This window comes from Alosa sapidissima, chromosome 21 (genome assembly GCF_018492685.1).
Source record: "Alosa sapidissima isolate fAloSap1 chromosome 21, fAloSap1.pri, whole genome shotgun sequence".
In the NCBI taxonomy this organism is placed as follows: domain Eukaryota; kingdom Metazoa; phylum Chordata; class Actinopteri; order Clupeiformes; family Clupeidae; genus Alosa; species Alosa sapidissima.
Window position 1 is genome coordinate 19,197,944 of NC_055977.1, and position 19,577 is coordinate 19,217,520.

Sequence of the window (19,577 nt, forward strand, 5' to 3'; positions counted from 1 at the left end):
GAGGAGCGCAGCGGTCTGGAGGTAGTGTAAGTCTGTATGAGGGCATGAGATTTAGGTAGATAGTTGACGATAACTGACACTTGGAATGGCTCTAATGTTTGCTAGCAGTTATGCTAACTATGTTAACAAAGATAATAATGTTAACCAAGTTACTATGCTAACTAGCATGCTAACAATGTTAAAATGCTAAGTATGCTAACCATGTGACTTAGCTAACTTAGCTAATCATTTTTAACAGTTATGCTAACTATGTTAACTAACATGCTAACTATGCTAACCATATTTAGCTGACTTAGCTAATCATTTTAAACAGTTTTGCTAAAAATGCTAACTAGCATGCTAACATGCTTACTATGCTAACCATGTTACTTAGCTAACTAGCTACAGTGGGTAGGAGTCATGTTAGCAATTAACATGTTAGCAGTTAACAATGTTAACAATGCTAACATGCTAACCATGCTAACTAGCTACAGTGGGTAGGAGTCATCCCAGATAGCAAGGTGACATTGATTTTCCATCCAAATCATTTTGGTTGAGATTGAAATCTCAATGGTAAATAGACATTGAATCAGCATTACAATCCTGACAAAACCCCGACAGTGCATGAGCATAGATAGAGAGACATCGAAACAACATTGGTTTATAGTTTATATTGCCATAATCGATAGAGCATCGATACATAGTTTAGTAAAAGATATTGAAAAGTCATGGATGTATGGTTTACTGTGAAATTTTGACGTGGTGATTGAAAAGTAGTGGATTTTTAGTTGACCGCGCGACGACGTTTGAACTGTCCGGCGGGAGATCATTTTGAGCTACGGTTCAGTCAGACCAACCGTGTTCAGCTCTGTCAAGTTCGCCGCTCCACCTTAATGGTAAGCAAGCATTTATTTATCTAACGATAATGTTTCAATGTGAAATTGTACTACATTAAATTCGGGCATGTTTACAGTCTATGTACATCGTAGCCTACTGTCTAACTTACAAACTCATTCATGCTTGAGTCAACTTAGGCTAGCTACGTTATCGTTGCTGGTCAAATTAATGTTTTACGTTAACGTTAGCAGTTAATCATAATGTTAACGTTAACGTTACTCGGCAGTCTGATTTATAATTAGGCCTTCCTTAACGTTAGTTGTCAGTAAGTTAGAGTTTATTATATTCATATGATTTACATAAAATGTTTGTTGAGTTTAAACTTTTACTGTCAAAATGATAGGCTGACGATGATGTGCTGCTGGCTAACGTGAACCATTACTTACCAGCTAGCTAACCTAAGTTGACTCAAGCACAGGCTTGGACTGGTAATCTGTACAACCGGGCAAATGCCCGGTGGGCCGGTCCATATGTGGGCCGGTGACCTCCGGGATTTTTTTTTAAAAGTTATTTAGCCTATTTGCGGCCCGTCATGTAGACCTAGGCTTAGCCTATAAATGCAGTTGCATCCATTTGGATTGGGGGGGTGACAGGTCAATCATTTTGGCCTCTTCATGACAGGTTCAGTGTGTGTTACGATCGCGCCCCCTGCCCCACCCCTCAAGTGGATTTGTCTAAGCAGCGTCTAAGAAGCAGTGTCTAATTTTATTCCATAAATATATTGTTTTCATAGACGTAAGTTGCACGCTACGAAGAGCTTCCATTTACTGCACCATGTAGGCTACTGTAGTGCGGTTTGTCTGTCAACATAAAAAAATCTCCGGGTACCTACAATTTTCACACAACTTGGTGGAAAAGTGTAGCACAGGTTAAAGAAAACCTATTCATGTTTGGACTCAAAAGGAACTTCAAAGTATTTCCCATATAGTAGCCTTTTAGCTCACAACGACAATGAAAGTGGAACTTGGAAAGTGGAAGTCTCTCCACCGAGTGTTACATTAGATGCACAATCAATCTCGATGCACGTAAAAAGTATCAACTGGTAGGTTAGTAACGAAGGTAGCCTAATTTTGCAAAATGTGATGACGGCACACAAACTTGGGCAAAAACGTTTAGTATACACTTGTGGTGATAGCCTACAGTTAATGTGAGTCGCTGACTACAACCAATGTAGAAGATTTGCACCAAATAGGCCTAAAGGCTGTGGTTGTGTTTCTACAACATGTTGGCACAAATCGTAATTTCTGTCAACTATGACGATCTCCATGCATGTTCAGTAGCCTATATTTTTCATTTAGTCAAACAGTGACGTGGTTTAATCAGTGTTGGGCAAGTTACTTAAATCGTAATATATTATGTATTACTTATTCAAAGTAATCCATTACATTATAATATTACTGTCTCTGAATTGTAAGGCATTACACTATTGTATTACTTTTAAGTTACTTTTACCAAAATATCTAGAAATATGGATTTGGAATTCTAAATGCAGTTTATTATGCTTAATGTAACTCATTGCAGTTCTAATGGAGGGTGATGTGGTACAACATAATGACTGAGCTAGGCTTAAGGCTACAGTAGAATGCAATAGGTGCAGTGATGGCTCATGATGCAATACAAGGAACAATCATAGCCAGAATTTTGTTTAAAGAAGACAAAAGGTCAAAGTCTGGTCAATTGTGATAGAAATGCTGTAACTTTAGGCTTAGGCCTACTCATTAAAATCAACAGAGAGCCCACTACCTGTATATTGTAACCCAAAACTTAGACATGTCAAGATAGGCTACACAGTGCAGCTACTGGCCATTTTGGTGCCCTAACTGATGAAATACAGTATTAACCTAAGTATGTCATCATATGGCCAACTATAAAGATGTAATCTGCCTGTTCCCAGGGATGGGTAGTATTTCTGAAACATGTCATATGCGTTTCAAATGCAAAATAGTATTTTGTCATTTGTATTTTATTTGGTTGAAGGAAATAGCTCTGTATTTTGTATCAAAATACTTTATTGGTGTGTATTTTTGTATTTTAAAAATACTGCAAAATACTAAATGTAAAACACAAAAAAAGTAGATACTAGACAGGTGTAATGAATAATTGGTAATCAGGCAACAATGGTTTATGTTTATCGCAATCAGCTAATGTGAGAACAGCTGTGTTCAACAACACTTACAGATTTTCAGTGACTGCTATTGCTGAAGAATCAGCCCTGGTCTGAAGCACTGGTGTGAAGTGGTACGCAAGTAAAGATGAGCAAGTTGACCTGTGCAAGTTCACATAAGGACACTGACAAAGGCAACCATGTCCCATTGTCTCCATGCCAGTCTTTAACAGAAAAATGTCAGATATCTCAACCACAATGACATCAATAGATGGTAAGGTGTTGAGTGTGTTTGAATTCCCTTCCTTGTAGCATCCTTTTCTGCATTCCACAGTGGGGAGAAGTTCACCTTGTTTAATTAAATAACAATTCTATTTCCTTATTAGCTGCATACTTGAGGTTGGAGATATTAAGGCACGTCAAGTCTCACATACTGGAACTTCAAGATACATAGCCGTATGATTTTCTTATTCAGTTCTGCACTGGACTTGAATTACGAATTTTGGCACAGATACACAATTATGATTTTGGCCTATTGATTATAATGTGGTTAATTGAAAGCTCTGTCAGTCATTTGGATAAGCATCAGCTAGATGACTAAATGTAAATGTAAATTCTTGAATTATTCTTAATCTTGATCACACTACATGAACTTGCATATGGTATACGACAGGGGCCAAATTGTATTGTTTTTTACTATATAGTTTTAATAGGCTAAATGTTTGGGATAAAAAAAAGTTTTTTGCAGTGCTTCCATACTTCCTTGAAAAAAGTATTTTGAGTATTTTCTAAATACAAAAATACAGTATTTTATTTTGATACATACGTAATATGGTTAGGCCTACTGTATTTTGTAGTTTATTTTAATACATTAAAAATGAGGGTATTAGGTATTTTATTTAGAAATACATTCTGCCTGCCCATCCCTGCCTGTTCCCAGCATTAGCACAACACTTTGCGATGATTAGCTTGTCACCTGTGACGATATATGGTAGGCCTAAGTGACTGACCTATCTGGGTACACTCAACACCTTACCATATATTGAGGTCATCTCAAAATGTCGTGGTTGAGATATGACATTTTTCTGTTAAAGATTGGCATGGAGAAAATGGGACAGGGTTGCCTTTGTCAGTGTCCTTATGTGAACTTGCACAGGTCAACTTGCTCATCTTTACTTGCGTACCACTTCACACCAGTGCTTCAGACCAGAGCTGATGCTTCAGCAATAGCCGTCACTGAAAAGCTGTAAGTGTTGTTGAACACAGCTGTTCTCACATTAGCTTATTGCGATAAACATAAACCATTGTTGCCTAATTACCAATTATTCATTACACCTGTCTGTAGTATCTACTTTTTTTGTGTTTCACATATAGTATTTTGCAGTATTTTTAAAATTACAAAATTACTATTTTGCATTTGAAACACATATTACATGTTTCAGAAATACTACCCATCCCTGGGAACAGGCAGATTACATCTTTATAGTTGGCCATATGGTGACATACTTAGGTTAATACTGTATTTCACCAGTTAGGGCACAAAAATGGCCAGTAGCTGCACTGTGTAGCCCATCTTGACATGTCTAAGTTTTGGGTTACAATATACAGGTAGTGGGCTCTCTGTTGATTTTAATGAGTAGGCCTAAGCCTAAAGTTACAGCATTTCTATCACAATTGACCAGACTTTGACCTTTTGTCTTCTTTTAACAAAATTCTGGCTATGATTGTTCCTTGTATTGCATCATGAGCCATCACTGCACCTATTGCATTCTACTGTAGCCTTAAGCCTAGCTCAGTCATTATGTTGTACCACATCACTCTCCATTAGAAGTGCAATGAGCTGCATTGAGCATAATAAACTGCATTTAGAATTCCAAATCCATATTTCCAGATATTTTGGTAAAGTAACTTAAAGGTGCCATGTGTAATGTCCGCCAAAAAATCAATTCATACTCCACATTCCATAAAAGATGGGGCAGTATACCTCCAGAAAGTGAGTTGGTCTACCCTAGAGTAACAACAGAGACACGTGTATTGCAGTTTGGCTGGCGGTTATGTTGCCCGCATACCGCCTCCCATGGCCGAAACTGGTATTATGACACCTGTCGGGCTGTGGCTAGTAATTTAGCATGCTAATTTAGGTTGATCTCTCTGCAGCACTATACCTTGTCATTTTTAATGACATCGTCGCCCTTATTTCTTATTCTTTTGATGCGTGTAGCTCATTTTTTGGATATTTTTACCTCAATTCTTATACATGGCACCTTTAAAAGTAATACAATAGTAGTGTAATGCCTTACAATTCAGAGACAGTAATATTATAATGTAATGAATTACTTTGAATAAGTAATACATAATATATTACGATTTTGAAGTAACTTGCCCAACACTGATTAAACCACATGTCACTGCTTGACTAAATGAAAAATATAGGCTACTGAACATGCATGGAGATAGTCATAGTTGACAGAAATTACGATACTGATTATATAATAACCTATAGGTCCAAATCTAAATGTTTGGGTTCAGTTTATGAAGTGTTGCTACAGCATGATACTGTGTGTTTGTTATTTATGGGGGGGGGGGGGGAATCAGGGGGGAATTTTGGTATCGGTAGGCTTGTGTGTGTGTGGATGGTCAGGCTGACTGCAACCGTAGGCCTACTGAATAGATGGCAGTTGACAGTTGGAATGGCCCTAATGTTTGCTAGCAGTTATGCTACTATGTTATCAGAGATAATGTTAACCAAGTTTTTTTGCTAAAAATGCTAATTAACATGCTAGCATGCTAACTATGGTAGCATGCTAACTATGTTACTTAGCTAACTTAGCTAATCATTTTTAACAGTTTTGCTAAAAATGCTAACTAGCATGTTAACACGCTAGCATGCTAACTATGCTAACCACGTTACTTAACTAACTTAGCTAATCATTTTTAACAGTTTTGCTAAAAACGCTAATATGCTAGCATGCTAACATGTTAACTATGCTAACCATGCTAACTAGCTACAGTGGGTAGGAGTCATAGTTGATGACAAGTAACAGTTACAATGGCTGAACAGTTAAAAAGTTCAGTAGTTTAAAGGGTTAAATTGTTTAACAGTGAAATATTGTAGTGAGGACTTTTATTTTGAAACAGTTTTTGGCAGAGGAAGCAGTTGAACAGGATGTGTAGTCTTAATAGGGCCAGTTTGTGAAGAAGAAGAAGAAGAAGACGAAGAAGAAGAAGAAGAAGAAGACGAAGAAGACGAAGAAGACGAAGAAGAAGAAGAAGAAGAAGAAGACGAAGACGAAGACGAAGACGAAGAAGACGAAGAAGAAATAACAGTACAGTGCATTTTCATGCACTGTAACTAGAGAATGCAATTCCAGGGAATTACGAGTGCATGAAAATGAAGCTAGGACAGACATAGCATAGCTTAATAAAAAGTTGATAGTTTAGACGTAGACAGTTTAAAAGTTGAATGTAGATAGTTTAACAGTTGTTAGACATAGTTTAATAGACAGATAGTTTAATGAATGTTGAAAGTTTAAAAGTTATATGTAGATAGTTTAAAAGTTGTTGACAGACCGACAGTTTAATGTGTGTTGATAGACAAATAGTTTAAAGGCTCTATATAGGTAGATAGTTGACGATAACTGACAGTTGGAATGGCTCTAATGTTTGACCAAGTTACTTAGTTAACTTAGCTCATATTTTCTAGCAGTTTTGGAAAAAATGCTATCAATGCTAACATGTTAACTATGTTAACCATGTGACTTAGCTAACTTAGATAATCATTTTAGCAGTTATGAGGTAGATGAGGTTTTAAAAGGTTATATTATTTGCTAGGTAGATGAGGTTTAATATAGTTGGAATGACTGAACTAGGTAGACGAGGTTTAATATAGTTGGAATGACTGAACAGTTAAATAGGTGGATGGTCTAAAAGGTTAAATTATTTGCTAGGTAGACGAGGTTTAATATAGTTGGAATGACTGAACAGTTTCTCAGGCTTATAGCATAGAATGAGACTATGCATAAAGCCTGAGAAACTGACAGTTGATGCAGGTGGCCTGACCACCTGGCACAATATTCTAATTGCTATGATGTCATAAAGCCTGAGAAACTCAGAGTTGATCCAGGTGGCCTGGCCAGAGCCATATATGCTGATCCAGGTGGCCACCTGGCATAGGATTCTAATTTCTAGTGTGATGTCATAATCTAATGTTAAGTCAGTGGGGAAATTTTAGTAGTTTTTAATTAATAGTTTAAAAAGTATAAAAGTTACAAAGTTGAAGTTTCTACGTTAAACGGTTGAAGCTGTATTAAACGCACAAAAAGCGTTAGAAGAAGAATTCGGATAACAGTAGAGTGCATTTTCATGCACTCTAATAATAATAAAATGCCTTGGAATAACAGTACAGTGCATTTCCATGCACTGTAATAAGAAGCCTAGGAAGAACAGTACAGTGCATTTTCATGCACTGTAATAAAACTGACTTGACTTATGCAAGTCTGGTTATTCCCACCAAACGACCCAAAAAGAACCATCAGAACGACTCAACCTGCATAATTAAGGTAATTTTTGCTAAAATTGTTGCATAGGGCTTCTCTAAGGCTAACAGCCACTGGCGACAACATTCACGTCTATGGATTTGACACTCAAGAGATGGAACAATTTGCTCAACTTTGGCATCGATGCATGCCTGATGCAATATGTAATTTGATTTTGGCCTATTGATTTTAATGTGGTTCATTGAAAGCTCTGGATTTCTTTTTTTTGAAGGAGTTGTAGGCACCTGATATTCTTAATCTACTTAAAATTACAGCTTCAATGGTACCAAATATGTACCTTCAATCTCAACTCACTCAGACTAATCTGGCTCCTGCACTTTGAACCTCATTCTGGCACCTGGTACTGCACTACTGAGGGGGGAAAAAAAAAAAAAAAAAAAAAAAAAAAAAAAAAAAAAGGTAACGGAGTTAATCCCACTAGATTTTTTGGTGTCACTCACCAATTAATGAGAGCTGCAGCTTATGTTTATTAAGAATCAAACACTGATACTTGAACCATCAGCAATGACCAACACATTAAATCAATAAAATGTATTCAGAACATAAAGAAACTGGAGCAGTCGCTTTTGTTATGGAGAAACCTATAAGAAAATAGAAATAATGATTGACAGAACTGTGGAAATGGAAAAAAAAAAAAAAAAAGAAAAGTAAAATTTGAAGACATACCTTTTTATCAAAGCAAGTTTCTTTGCAAGTAGTTTGTGAAGGAAGACACACTTCAGCTGAGCACATGAAATAGATCTGTGAAGAGACATTGAGTGAATTTCCTTCAAAATGCACACACACACACACACACACACACACGCGCGCACACGCACACACGCACCTCCTCATTTAGGAACTTATTGGTCGTTTGATCCATGAACTGGAATGCCTTGACCATGAAACGACGTGTATGACGATTTTGCGGCAGATTACCCATGTGAAGAATTGCAGTGGAGGGAGAATCCAAGGCATCAGGACACCTGAAAGACACACACGAATGACACTCTGAATTCTTGGAAAATTGACAGCACCATTAAGGCCATGATCATTAGCTTTAAATACTGCTCACCCTTCATAAACAAGAACAAGAGCACTTCTAGCAGAACGAGGGTATGCCACACAATAATGGACCAGAAGCACAGCGGCTTTTGCCTTAGGGGAGAAGATGCGCACTTCAAGGTACACCGGGTTTCCCAGTAAAAGACGCAAGGGTTGGTGGTAGTGGGGCAAAAACTTGGAAAATGTCTTATCTAAGGTAGATAGAAGGGAGTAATTTTACACAAAGGATAGAAATGAATAAAGAAAGGCAGATGAATTAAAGGAATAAAAATCAATAATAATAAAAAATAAAAAAAACAAGCCTTCAGCAATTCGCAGTTGTACACCATACAATCCCTCTGAAGTGACTATAGATGGTAAAATGGGGCTCATCACCAGAAACCCAGCACTGGCAAGCTTGACCATATCAAGCTGAGAATTCTTAGGATAACGACACTCCACCATGAACCTGCGGAAATAGGCACAAGATTGATGAGTCATATACCCAGAGATCATGCCTAATAGCCTGTGAGGCCAGAGTATATACACACACACAATATACAGCACACTATAGCAACCTGATGGGATTGTCTCTGCTTATAATTGCATATTTCATTTTGTGGAGCCTTCTAACGGTTTGCACTTCAGCCAGGTACACAAGACTGTCTCCAACTTCCTAGTTGGGAAAAAAAGAAAATACTTTGTTTTCCAGGCAAGATAAATATTCTGAACAATATTTGTTAACGGCTGCAGTCAGTCAAAGATGCTGTAGTCCACAGCTTGAAAACACTTACATACACTCGAGTTCCACACTCTGTAACTGAAAACTTGAAAAGGGCAAAGTTCCTGTTGACAACCACTGGTTTGCAACTACGGTTGCCAGCAACTACCAGAGAAGTAGGACTCACTGGTAGACTGACCAGATCACGTGTGATGACAAAAACAAAGTGTTGGTCCAACGTGCAAACTGGGGAGAAGAAAAAAAAACTATTAGGGCCCAACTTTGTTTAAAAAAAATAAAGAAAATCAAAATGGCTGGGCCCAAGATCACCATTAACAGGATAGTAGCATTTTTGACTTGTGGGGTCCACACAGCACCCCTTTACCAGACATTCAGAGGCAGATAATCCAGAACAACAGGCAATCTGCTGCTCTTGTGGAACACCACAGCCTAGGGAAACATAAAATAAAATGAATCCTTACACAAATATAATAAAGTAGGCTACTTGCACTGGACTTGGTAATGATCAACCAATATTGAGTATTTATAGAAAGGTCTGTAGCCATCTTGTTCGTAGTTCCAAAGTATACTTCATGAAGGAGCAGAGCTCTAGTCATACAAACCACCAGGCATTGGCACAGGCTTTAGAGTCGGTCTGATCACGGGAACAACAGTAGTAGTGGCATCACACTTCACGCCAGACTTCCTGACAGGGCTATCAGACATCATCGAGTTTGAATATTGAGGAACTGGGCAGGAAACGGTGTTGACTTCTACTCTGCCGTCATTGGTGACATAAAGCAGGCGAATTTTATAATGATCGCTCTGTTGAGAGGAAAACAAGTTCGTTAGAAGAGGATTTGTTCCACTGCTGCAACCAAAATGGGAGGGGAAGGGGGAAACTGTAGGTCTAACTGACCTCCAAGGTTACGTGACAGCCATTGAAACTGACAGTGAGTGTGTTCTTCTCCTGTGTCTTTGTTAGTGTATATCCACATGACTTGACAGCCTGGAGTAGAGGCTCTGTAGCTGTTGAGCCTTTTAAGAAAGAAAATAAGACACAGATCAACTAAACATGACACAGGTCTATCTACCTTGGGTAAAAGGCGCCTACCTAGTATCCTAAGCCCCTCGAGTGGACCAGCGGGAAGTTCCACCTTGATTGTACTGTTGGTGCACTCCACTGGCAATTCCTGGGAACTTGGAGCCAACACCTTGAACCCTTTCTCAGAGCTAGAATAATCGTGGTCATCAGCCGTTTCTGATAACAGGATGACAGCTTGGCCTACAGTATAGTCATCCTCGTTCTGGACAAAAGAAAAGGAGCCATATTCCCCTTCTGACAGATCTTCCAGATGACTGTTAAGATCTAGAGTTTGTGTAAGGGCTAACCCCACAACTAACCAAAATAGCACAAACATGTCAGCAAATGGCTGCAGTCAACCGTCAGTGACTAAACTGCACGTTATGCAGTTGTGTTATTTTGCAATAGCCTATATAGGCTGTTCAATCAATGAAGACGGCGCGTGGTCCACTTAAGTTTTCGTTCATTGAGAACACCTGTGAAGGAGAGGCTGAAGCAGGCTATGATTAAAAGAGGAAACCTGGCAAAGCTATTAATTTTCAACAGGCTTGATAGATTATAACCACCCTGGCCAGCATGTGAGGGAAATGCATTACATTTAATTACATTGAAATTATAGAAATGTGACAGCTGAGCTCACTAAACCGTTTACTGTTGTACAGCTGAAGAAGACGCTCTACAGAAGAATCTGATTGGTTTTAGGAACCAACGTCACGCACGAGATGGCGACAAACCGGAAAAAGTATCACATGCTGCCTTCTGAAAACACAACTCGGGCAGTGAGTGAGGTCTGACTCTGCAGAAATAACGACACTGTTGCTGATCATTTTGGTGTGATATTATCAAGGTAATATTTTATATAAAGATACATGTGCCTTGCATTTGTTGCATAAAATATAATCTTAGGTAATATTAACGGCACCCTTGTCACCACAAACTCCAGATTTTAATGTTACTTCCCTGTTAAGTATCGAAGTTCGATCATGCTACGTAACATTATATGCTTGTTAAGTGTGCATTTTGTTGTTAGCGTTGTGTCCCGCGGAGTTAATTGGACGCATCGTGTAAAGATCAATTAAAATAAGTAATGCAATATCAGTTGATTGACTGAGTTCACCAGTTAATTTGAAAAACGTCTTATTGTCTGTTATCGTAGTCCTGTCACCACAATCAATATGACGTCAAGATTAATAGGATAGGTGGAGCCTCTCTTGTGATAACAATCTGGTTAAAGACTACATTTCACAGGTAAAAGTCCACTTCGAGCTCAGTTCCTCTGGCCTAAGGGTGAACGTTTGGAAAGATGACTTCTCTTCCAGAACTTTTTAAGTACGTGGACGAAAACCAAGAACTGTACATTCAGGTAAATAATGGATTTTTTGTTGGTACATCGATCTAGAGACCACATGCATTTGTTTAATGGGTAGAATACTATTTTGTATAGTCTACAGTACAGATGTAATGCCAAATCGACCAAAGGTGTTGTATTGTTAAGTGCTTGTCTTTCTCTGAAGCGTTTGGCAGAATGGGTATCAGTTCAGAGTGTTTCTGCATGGCCAGAGAAACGTGGAGAGATTAAAAAGATGATGGAGATGGCAGCAAAGGATATTGAGAAACTTGGCGGAACGGTGGAGCTGGTTGACATTGGCAAACAGGAGGTAGGCCTAAATGTCTAGATGCTATTCTGATTTGATGTCCAGTTGTTTGCAAGCCCATTTAATTAAGGAGCTTATGACACCTGCACCGTACGCTGGCGACCCGGGTTCAATTCCCGCCCCGTGGTCCTTTCCGGATCCCTCCCCGACTCTCTCTCCCACTCACTTCCTGTCACTCTCCACTATCCTGTCGCATTAAAGCCCCCCCCCCAAAAAAAATGTAAAAGAAATTAAGGAGCTTATATGTAATTGCGGTTTAATTTGCATGCATAATACAGACATTGCATTTTTGTATAGTTGGCGGACGGTCAGGAGATCCCACTTCCTCCCATTATTCTGGGTCGCCTCGGCTCAGACCCTGGCAAGAAGACTGTGTGCATCTATGGTCACCTCGACGTCCAGCCTGCAAACATTGACGATGGCTGGGACACCGACCCTTTCAAGCTGGTGGAGAAGGATGGTAGGTGGATTCACTCGATCACCAAGCTTACAATGCAATTAAAAGGACAATGCCAAGTGTGCAGTTGTGGTTAAAAGGCTTCAGTGACACATTTATTTTGCATGACTAAAGACATTTTTCAGTCACATGATTTGTCATTTGATCTACACATGTTGTACTTACTGCAGACACTCTTGCTTTCAGTTCCTCATGTGGATAGGAACTGGAAATTTGCACAAAATTCCTAATGTGGATATCAGTGCTAAGCCAATGATTTTATAAATTCCAGCCTCTTGTCTTCCTGTTTGTGCTTTTAGTTTGATAGGTTGCAAAAGTCTATAGACACAAGGAAATTCTGAAGATGCTTTCAATTATCAATTATTAGGGTAATGGAATTTAAATACTGTGCGACATGAATAGAACTCCACCATTGACATTGCATGATAGATGCACCCTGGATTAGCCAACATCTTTCTCAGTTTTCAAGCAAGCTTTGTTTACATAAAGTTGGAACATTTACTACCCTGATTTAATTGGTTACTGAAGTGTTCCCCCTGCAGCTTTTCACTCCTGTCTGTAATTACAATAGGGAAGCTGTATGGAAGAGGCTCCACAGATGACAAGGGACCTGTCCTGGCCTGGTTCAACTGCATTGAGGCCTACCAGAAGACCAAGCAAGTACTGAATTACACCAATGAATCAAATGACACCAAACCAAACGCAAGCACTTTGCATGTCATGATCATATGGCAATGTTTCATGTTGAGCATCTTAGAGTCAGATGATTTGATGATAGATCAGTTTATTTTTAAGAAAGTGTGGAAAATGTTCCATGTAAAACCACTTAATACACCCATGCACCACTTAATTAAACGATTCCAGCATTTGTAATGCTTGGGGTCTGATAACGTACTGTCCATAAAACTGAAGCTAATCTAATTAGCTTGCATAAATCTAATCAGTTGTGCAAGTTATAATCAGAATAAAGCAAATATAATCAGCCATGAAGTTCTGTAGCATTTAGATTAGAGTCATCCAAAAAAACAATAAATGCGTGTGCAACATACATTTTGCAACTTCTGCAAATTAATGTTACTATCTGCATAATGCAACTCTGCATGCTCAAAGGTCCATATCAGTGGCAACATTCCTTTCTCCTCTCAAGACCATATCATGTGTCTAAGGTTTTAAAATGAGTTTGAAAATGTAAATATCCTTAAAAAGTACAAATGAAGAGTTCAGATGCAAAACCCTCTAAATCCGTCTGACCACATTTCTTTTAAATGAGCATTTAAAATCCGGTTCCTATAGGTTTTTGCATAGAAATCGATATTTCAGACCAGGACAAGAGTGTTATTTAGTGTGTTTTGAAGTTAAATTATTTGATTAACGTATACTATGTGAGGAGAGCATTCACTCACCATCTTTATCTCATTTTTGACGTAGGTGGCATTTAGAGGCTTTTGCATCTGAACCCTTCAAATTCTGTCTATTGTTATTATGAGGAGTATTTTCATCAGCAAGCAAGTGACCTTGACCTACTGATCATAGCTAGGCTATGGATTGGTTACTGTTTCTCAGACAATATTCAGTTTCACAACCATGAATACAGTGAATATACTTGAGAACTGTACACCACTTTACCTTACTTTTTTCTTCATATGTTACTGTTTGTAAATTACTTTCCTTTTAAGTCTTCACATTTTAAACCAGACCTTTATCCAGTCTCCTTGTTACCCCAACAGGAGCTTCCCATCAACATTAAGTTCTGTTTTGAGGGGATGGAGGAGTCTGGCTCTGAGGGTCTAGATGATCTGGTTTTCTCCCGGAAGGACTCTTTCTTCAAGGATGTCGATTATGTTTGTATCTCGGACAACTATTGGCTGGGAAAAACGAAGCCCTGCATCACCTACGGGCTGCGTGGCATCTGCTACTTCTTCATTGAGGTAATTAACTCTGCCTCTCTATGCACACTACTGATTTCCATAAGTACATGCTACTGGGTAATGAGCCTTTCCATGCTGATTTAGTCTGTTGTGCGTGTGTGTGTGTTAGAGGTGTATCTTTTTCTTGACCTTCGTGAAACTCGTATTTCATAAAGAACAGTCCAGTTTTCCAATGAATAATGCTGATCCATGTGTTGGTAAGGGATTGGGTGGGGAGGCGGGCAGGTTAAAGGAAAATTTGACCATTATTGACAATGTTGTGTATACTTCCCTATGTTGAAAAATCAATAAACATTCCATTACAGAGATCAGTCCAGTTTTGAGTCCCACTTATTGTGTTGACGATGGCAGTTATACTTGAAGGTTTTCAATGGCTCTGAATCTCAGGTGTAATGAACGCCAGCGGTTTAGTAGCTCTTGGGATCTGTTTCAGTAATTAAGTGCCTGTTGAACCTGTTCCCTGCCGTTGTCAATATTGCGCTGTTTGTCCCACAGTTGGCGTGCTGTGATAAAGACTTGCACTCTGGCGTGTTTGGCGGTTCAGTGCATGAAGCCATGACAGACCTGATTTCCCTTATGGGTGAGTGCATTGGCTAGTATCACAAATGCACATCACAGGTTCTTAATTGATGAATATTTGGATTGTTGAGAATACCAGAAACATAACTAGGATGGCTATCATTATTGGTATCAATAGAAGACGATGCCAAATAGTATACAAAACTGATAAGCTTTTCTTAGTTTCAGAGTTAAGTGTTTTCTGTTGTTATTCTGTTTGATTGTTTGCTGATTATTTTGAAATTAGGCTCACTGGTGGACAAGAAGGGAAAGATCCTGGTGCCAGGGATGTACGATTCTGTGGCCCCTCTCACAGAGGAGGAGAAAAAGCTCTATGAGAAGATCGACTTTGACATGGATGAGTATTGCAAGGATGTCGGGGCATGCAAACTACTGCACGACACCAAGGTATGCTCATGTGTTTGACACTGAATCTAATCTCCTGGGATTGTCCACTGGAATATTGTGTACACTACTGTAATGTAAAGTTATAAAGGGGTTTCCAACTGACAGGAAGACATTTTTTTTTACCAGCCCTTGATATCAAAACTCATGATATTATGGTGAACATGGCTTCATTGTGTCATTGTGATGAACACTCACAATTTTTGTGTTGTTTGTGGAGCACTGACTTTGTTTGCGATTGCAATTTGTGGACAGGAACAAATCCTGATGCATCGGTGGAGATACCCATCTCTGTCTCTACATGGCATTGAGGGGGCTTTCTATGAAGGTGGGGCCAAAACGGTCATCCCACGGAAGGTCATCGGCAAATTCTCCATCCGTCTCGTCCCTGACATGGATCCAAAAGTGGTGGAGAAACAAGTAAGTCAAGTTTTTCTCCTCGTTAATTTTCAAGTTAAGTGAAAATTTGTCTTTGTCTCACTAAACGCAAACATGTAGTTGTTGTTGAAATTACAATGCAGTGAATTTTTTTAATTCATTACATTAGTTAACCCAACCTTAACCCTGAGTGAAGTTTACCATGAAACATTTTGTCATCAATGACATACTTTGAAAGTAGTCAGTATGGCTGGCTTCAGGTCTCATTGAGTATGATTTCATTATACATTGGAGTTGGCTTATGCCACTTGCATGTCTTGTAGGGTGTACTCAGATGAGGTGTATTCAATGCAAAACATTGTATGCATTTACTATGCTATTCACCACATTTCACTATGACCACATGTGCAAGCTGCATCGTTAAACACATCTAATGATTTTAACCATATTCTTATCACTTCCTCAGGTCATCGGTCACCTAGAAAAGAAATTTGCTGAACTGGAAAGCCCCAACAAGCTGAGGGCCTACATGGGCCATGGAGCAAAGGCCTGGGTGGCGGACTTCAACCACCCCCACTTCATGGCTGGCAGGAAAGCCATGAAAACTGGTATGTCTTGGTAAAGTCAATATAGACCTCCTGAAGTTCGGCTACAAAAAAGACCCAAGAGCAAAGATGGTAGCTTTTGGGTCTTTTTTTTGTAAGCGAACGTCCGAGGTCTATTTGAGATGCAGTGAGACTTTATTGAAAACTGAGGGAAGATCAGACAGTTAATCATACTAGTTCAGGTTCTGGAAGGAGCCACTCAAACTTTATCTCTCTGGTTGTTGATTAAAAAACAGACTTGATCAATTTAAGTTGTGGCTCCATAGTCCATAATATTTTATTAACCTTTTCTCGCTCCTGCTCCTAACAGTGTTTGGAGTCGAGCCTGACCTGACGAGGGAGGGTGGAAGTATCCCGGTGACCTTGACCTTCCAGGAAGCCACCGGCCGCAACGTCATGCTGCTGCCAGTAGGCTCCTCAGATGATGGTGCTCATTCACAGAATGAGAAGATCAACAGGTAACTGTAACAAATCAGCCTTGCACTACATGTGGGCTTTGTGGAGGTAGATTATCCCCTCCCCGCACACACACACACTATGCACGCACTCATTTACATACACAAAAGTTGCAAGAGTTTGGGCTGGAGTAGGAGATGGAGACGAATTGACAAGCGTGATTTATTTTTGCGGAGAGAATGTGCAGGACTGAGCGGCGGTTGTATTTTGTACCGCTTTGCGGTATATCTAGTTTTCATTTTTACTGTTGGACGCAGGCATCAGCATAGTGCCTGGAGTCCGTTTTTAGCATGGTAAATGCAAATGACTGAAGCTTCCACTCACTGTCAATGATGTGAGCAGTAACACCAAAGTAATGTAGTCCATTTAGTAAGGGATTAGTCGGTTAGTTAGTTAAGTCGTTCATAGGTAGAGTAGGCTAAATAAACAATCATTTTGCGTCTGAATGCCTGGTCAGAAGTAGCTTGACAAGGTTTACTGCTAGCGTTATTTATTATCATCAAGGAGTATGCTAGCTCATACCTCAACCGGTTTGTTGAGTAGACTTGACAAACTCCTATGGTACGGTAATTACTTTATGCAAAAATTGCAGAGAACAATGTTCTTGTCAACAGTGGCTAGAACTGCACTGGGTCAAAGATCACTACAGAATGTGATTTAATAAGAGTTCATTTTTTAACATGTTATTTTTTTCTGTGATTAATTAATTGAAATGAATGCGTTATTTTGACAGCCCTAATATAAACAATTACAGAGACTATAATTTGTGCATTATGGCTGTGTCTTATTGACTTGCTTGATAAAGAAAGTGTTACTGGATCATGGTCAAGTAATGATTGTGAAGTGATGACCCTGACTGTTTTTAGAACTAATAGTAATGCATATAATACTATTACTCCTTTTTTATTAACCTCGTTGTTCTAAAAGTCATGTGTTTAACGAATACTGCTAAGAAATGTCAACCCTATAATATTTTACATGATTTATGATTTACATGAGTCTTTCTTTCTTTCTTTCTTTCTTTTTCAGGTCTAACTACATCCAGGGAACCAAACTGTTGGCAGCTTACTTCCATGAAGTATCTTTGCTGAAGTAACTGGCCTGTTGTCTTAACTCTGGTACTCAATGTACCTGAATCATTGTTTTTAATGGCCTCTACCCAGAACATGCTTGAAATAGTTGGCAGAATGTAACCCATCTGAAAACAGTTGTTGCCCGTTTTTGTTTTGTCTTGGAGGGTGGACCTCCGCTTCTCTGCTATGCAGAAGAGTGAGTACTGTCAGCTCAAATAGGACGACGCCTCTGTCAGCGGTGTCGCTCGGGCAACATCAAATGAAAACATGCTCAATAAAAGACGTCATTATGTTCTCTCTTGATCACTGTGCATTTGATAACCTCAAGTAATCAGCTGTTGTGTTGAATGATGGCTGAAGGACCACTTAGCCTGCTGTTCTGATTATCACATGGGAAGCAGTCTACAATCTCCCATGGTGTGCCTAGCTTGCAGTTTAGTTGTATCACCATAGCGTTGAAAGACAAGCAGATTAGGGCAGAAGAGCCCTTTGAAACATTTCCTTGGAAATGTTTCAAAATCACTACATGAGCCTTAACATGTTCTTTTATTGGTGTCTGGGTGCTGTATTTGTCCCCAGTTCTATTACACATGATAAAGACCTCTAACATGCAGCACTCTCTTAAATGTAACCTCTAAAAGTGGTCTGTCATTGGAAGAAAGCGCCACACAGCCTGCTCGTGGTTCTAATCAGTATTCATATTATCTATAGTTTGCCATGATGTGCCCACTTAGTTCAGATAACTGTGTGTGAGAGAGAAATCAGGACACAGAGCTGGCTGACAAAATCATTCATTTGGTCACATCACCCAGATAGAGTGGTTTAGCTGGAATTAGAAACTAGAATGGAAACTTGTTTTGTTCATCCGGTTCATCCAGTTCTCAGGATTGTCTAAATCTCATAGTCATGTAATACAAATCAGTTTGGACTTCTTTAAATGTGACACTAGTTTGGTGCTAATGGTTTTCACAGTTATTGTCCTATTTGTCTCCAGTTGCCTTGCATAAAACTTTATTGATATAGAGATTATAGACAAAAGTATTCATATTGTCATCTAAATCTTATGCGAGTCATGATTGATACGGGTGGACAGCTTCCATGACAGGTTCTGGTATGTTTTTTATTTTTCTTTCACAGTTGACTAGAGAAAAACAATATAGCTGAGCAGATTTGTAGAGCTTTACTAAACGCTAAGCATAAACCACTACTGACAGATAACTGCCAAATGTTTTGCAGAGGTTATTAATCAATAAACTGTCCCAGTATCAGTCTGGCTCTGCCAAGGTCTTACCTAGTCACAGACTTCTGAAAAGCACACTCTTTGACCTGCGTTTAAGGCTTTGAGCAACTCACTTTAATGGGTGTAAAGGTCATCTGCTCTCTGTGGAATGGAGGTTTTGATATGGAAAATGCAGACTAGCACATTCAGAGAAGTGCATCATCCTTGAACTTCGGATGGCAACTAAGGTGTTGTCAAATGAGTGCATTTGGTGTTGCTTATGTCAAATACCATCACATGATTGTTTTAATACTTATTTATTCTAAGAAGGGATAGTTATGTTTTTCCATAGTTTTTATAGTTTTGTATATCAAAATCTCTCCAGAACAACATTTCTTTTTGCATTCTGTGTCCACTAGGTGGTGGTATGTAGTCACAGTCATATCATTTTAGGACAGTAGCATGCAAGGATCTGTTTT

The 19,577-nt window shown here is 39.0% G+C and overlaps 2 protein-coding genes across 2 annotated transcripts; one reads left to right on the forward strand and one right to left on the reverse strand.

Annotated features, from left to right (window-relative positions):
• Nucleotides 1–7,746: 7,746 nt before the first annotated feature.
• LOC121695836 (zona pellucida sperm-binding protein 1-like) lies at nt 7,747–10,758 on the reverse strand. The gene is made up of 11 exons (XM_042076979.1): nt 10,395–10,758; nt 10,200–10,318; nt 9,904–10,105; nt 9,611–9,730; nt 9,354–9,526; nt 9,138–9,235; nt 8,883–9,028; nt 8,591–8,771; nt 8,363–8,501; nt 8,203–8,277; nt 7,747–8,117 (listed from the first exon to the last, which is right to left on the reverse strand). Exons 1-11 carry the CDS (start codon nt 10,699–10,701, stop codon nt 8,106–8,108), a joined length of 1,572 nt encoding a protein of 523 aa, XP_041932913.1. The 5' UTR covers nt 10,702–10,758; the 3' UTR covers nt 7,747–8,105.
• Nucleotides 10,759–11,062: 304 nt separating this feature from the next.
• LOC121695838 (cytosolic non-specific dipeptidase-like) lies at nt 11,063–18,180 on the forward strand. Its single transcript, XM_042076980.1, has 12 exons — nt 11,063–11,211; nt 11,613–11,727; nt 11,879–12,022; nt 12,317–12,479; nt 13,048–13,136; nt 14,204–14,404; nt 14,900–14,984; nt 15,210–15,370; nt 15,623–15,787; nt 16,212–16,353; nt 16,661–16,808; nt 17,836–18,180. The coding sequence occupies exons 2-12, from the start codon at nt 11,668–11,670 to the stop codon at nt 17,900–17,902; spliced, it is 1,425 nt and encodes a 474-aa protein (XP_041932914.1). The 5' UTR covers nt 11,063–11,211; nt 11,613–11,667; the 3' UTR covers nt 17,903–18,180.
• Nucleotides 18,181–19,577: the final 1,397 nt, after the last annotated feature.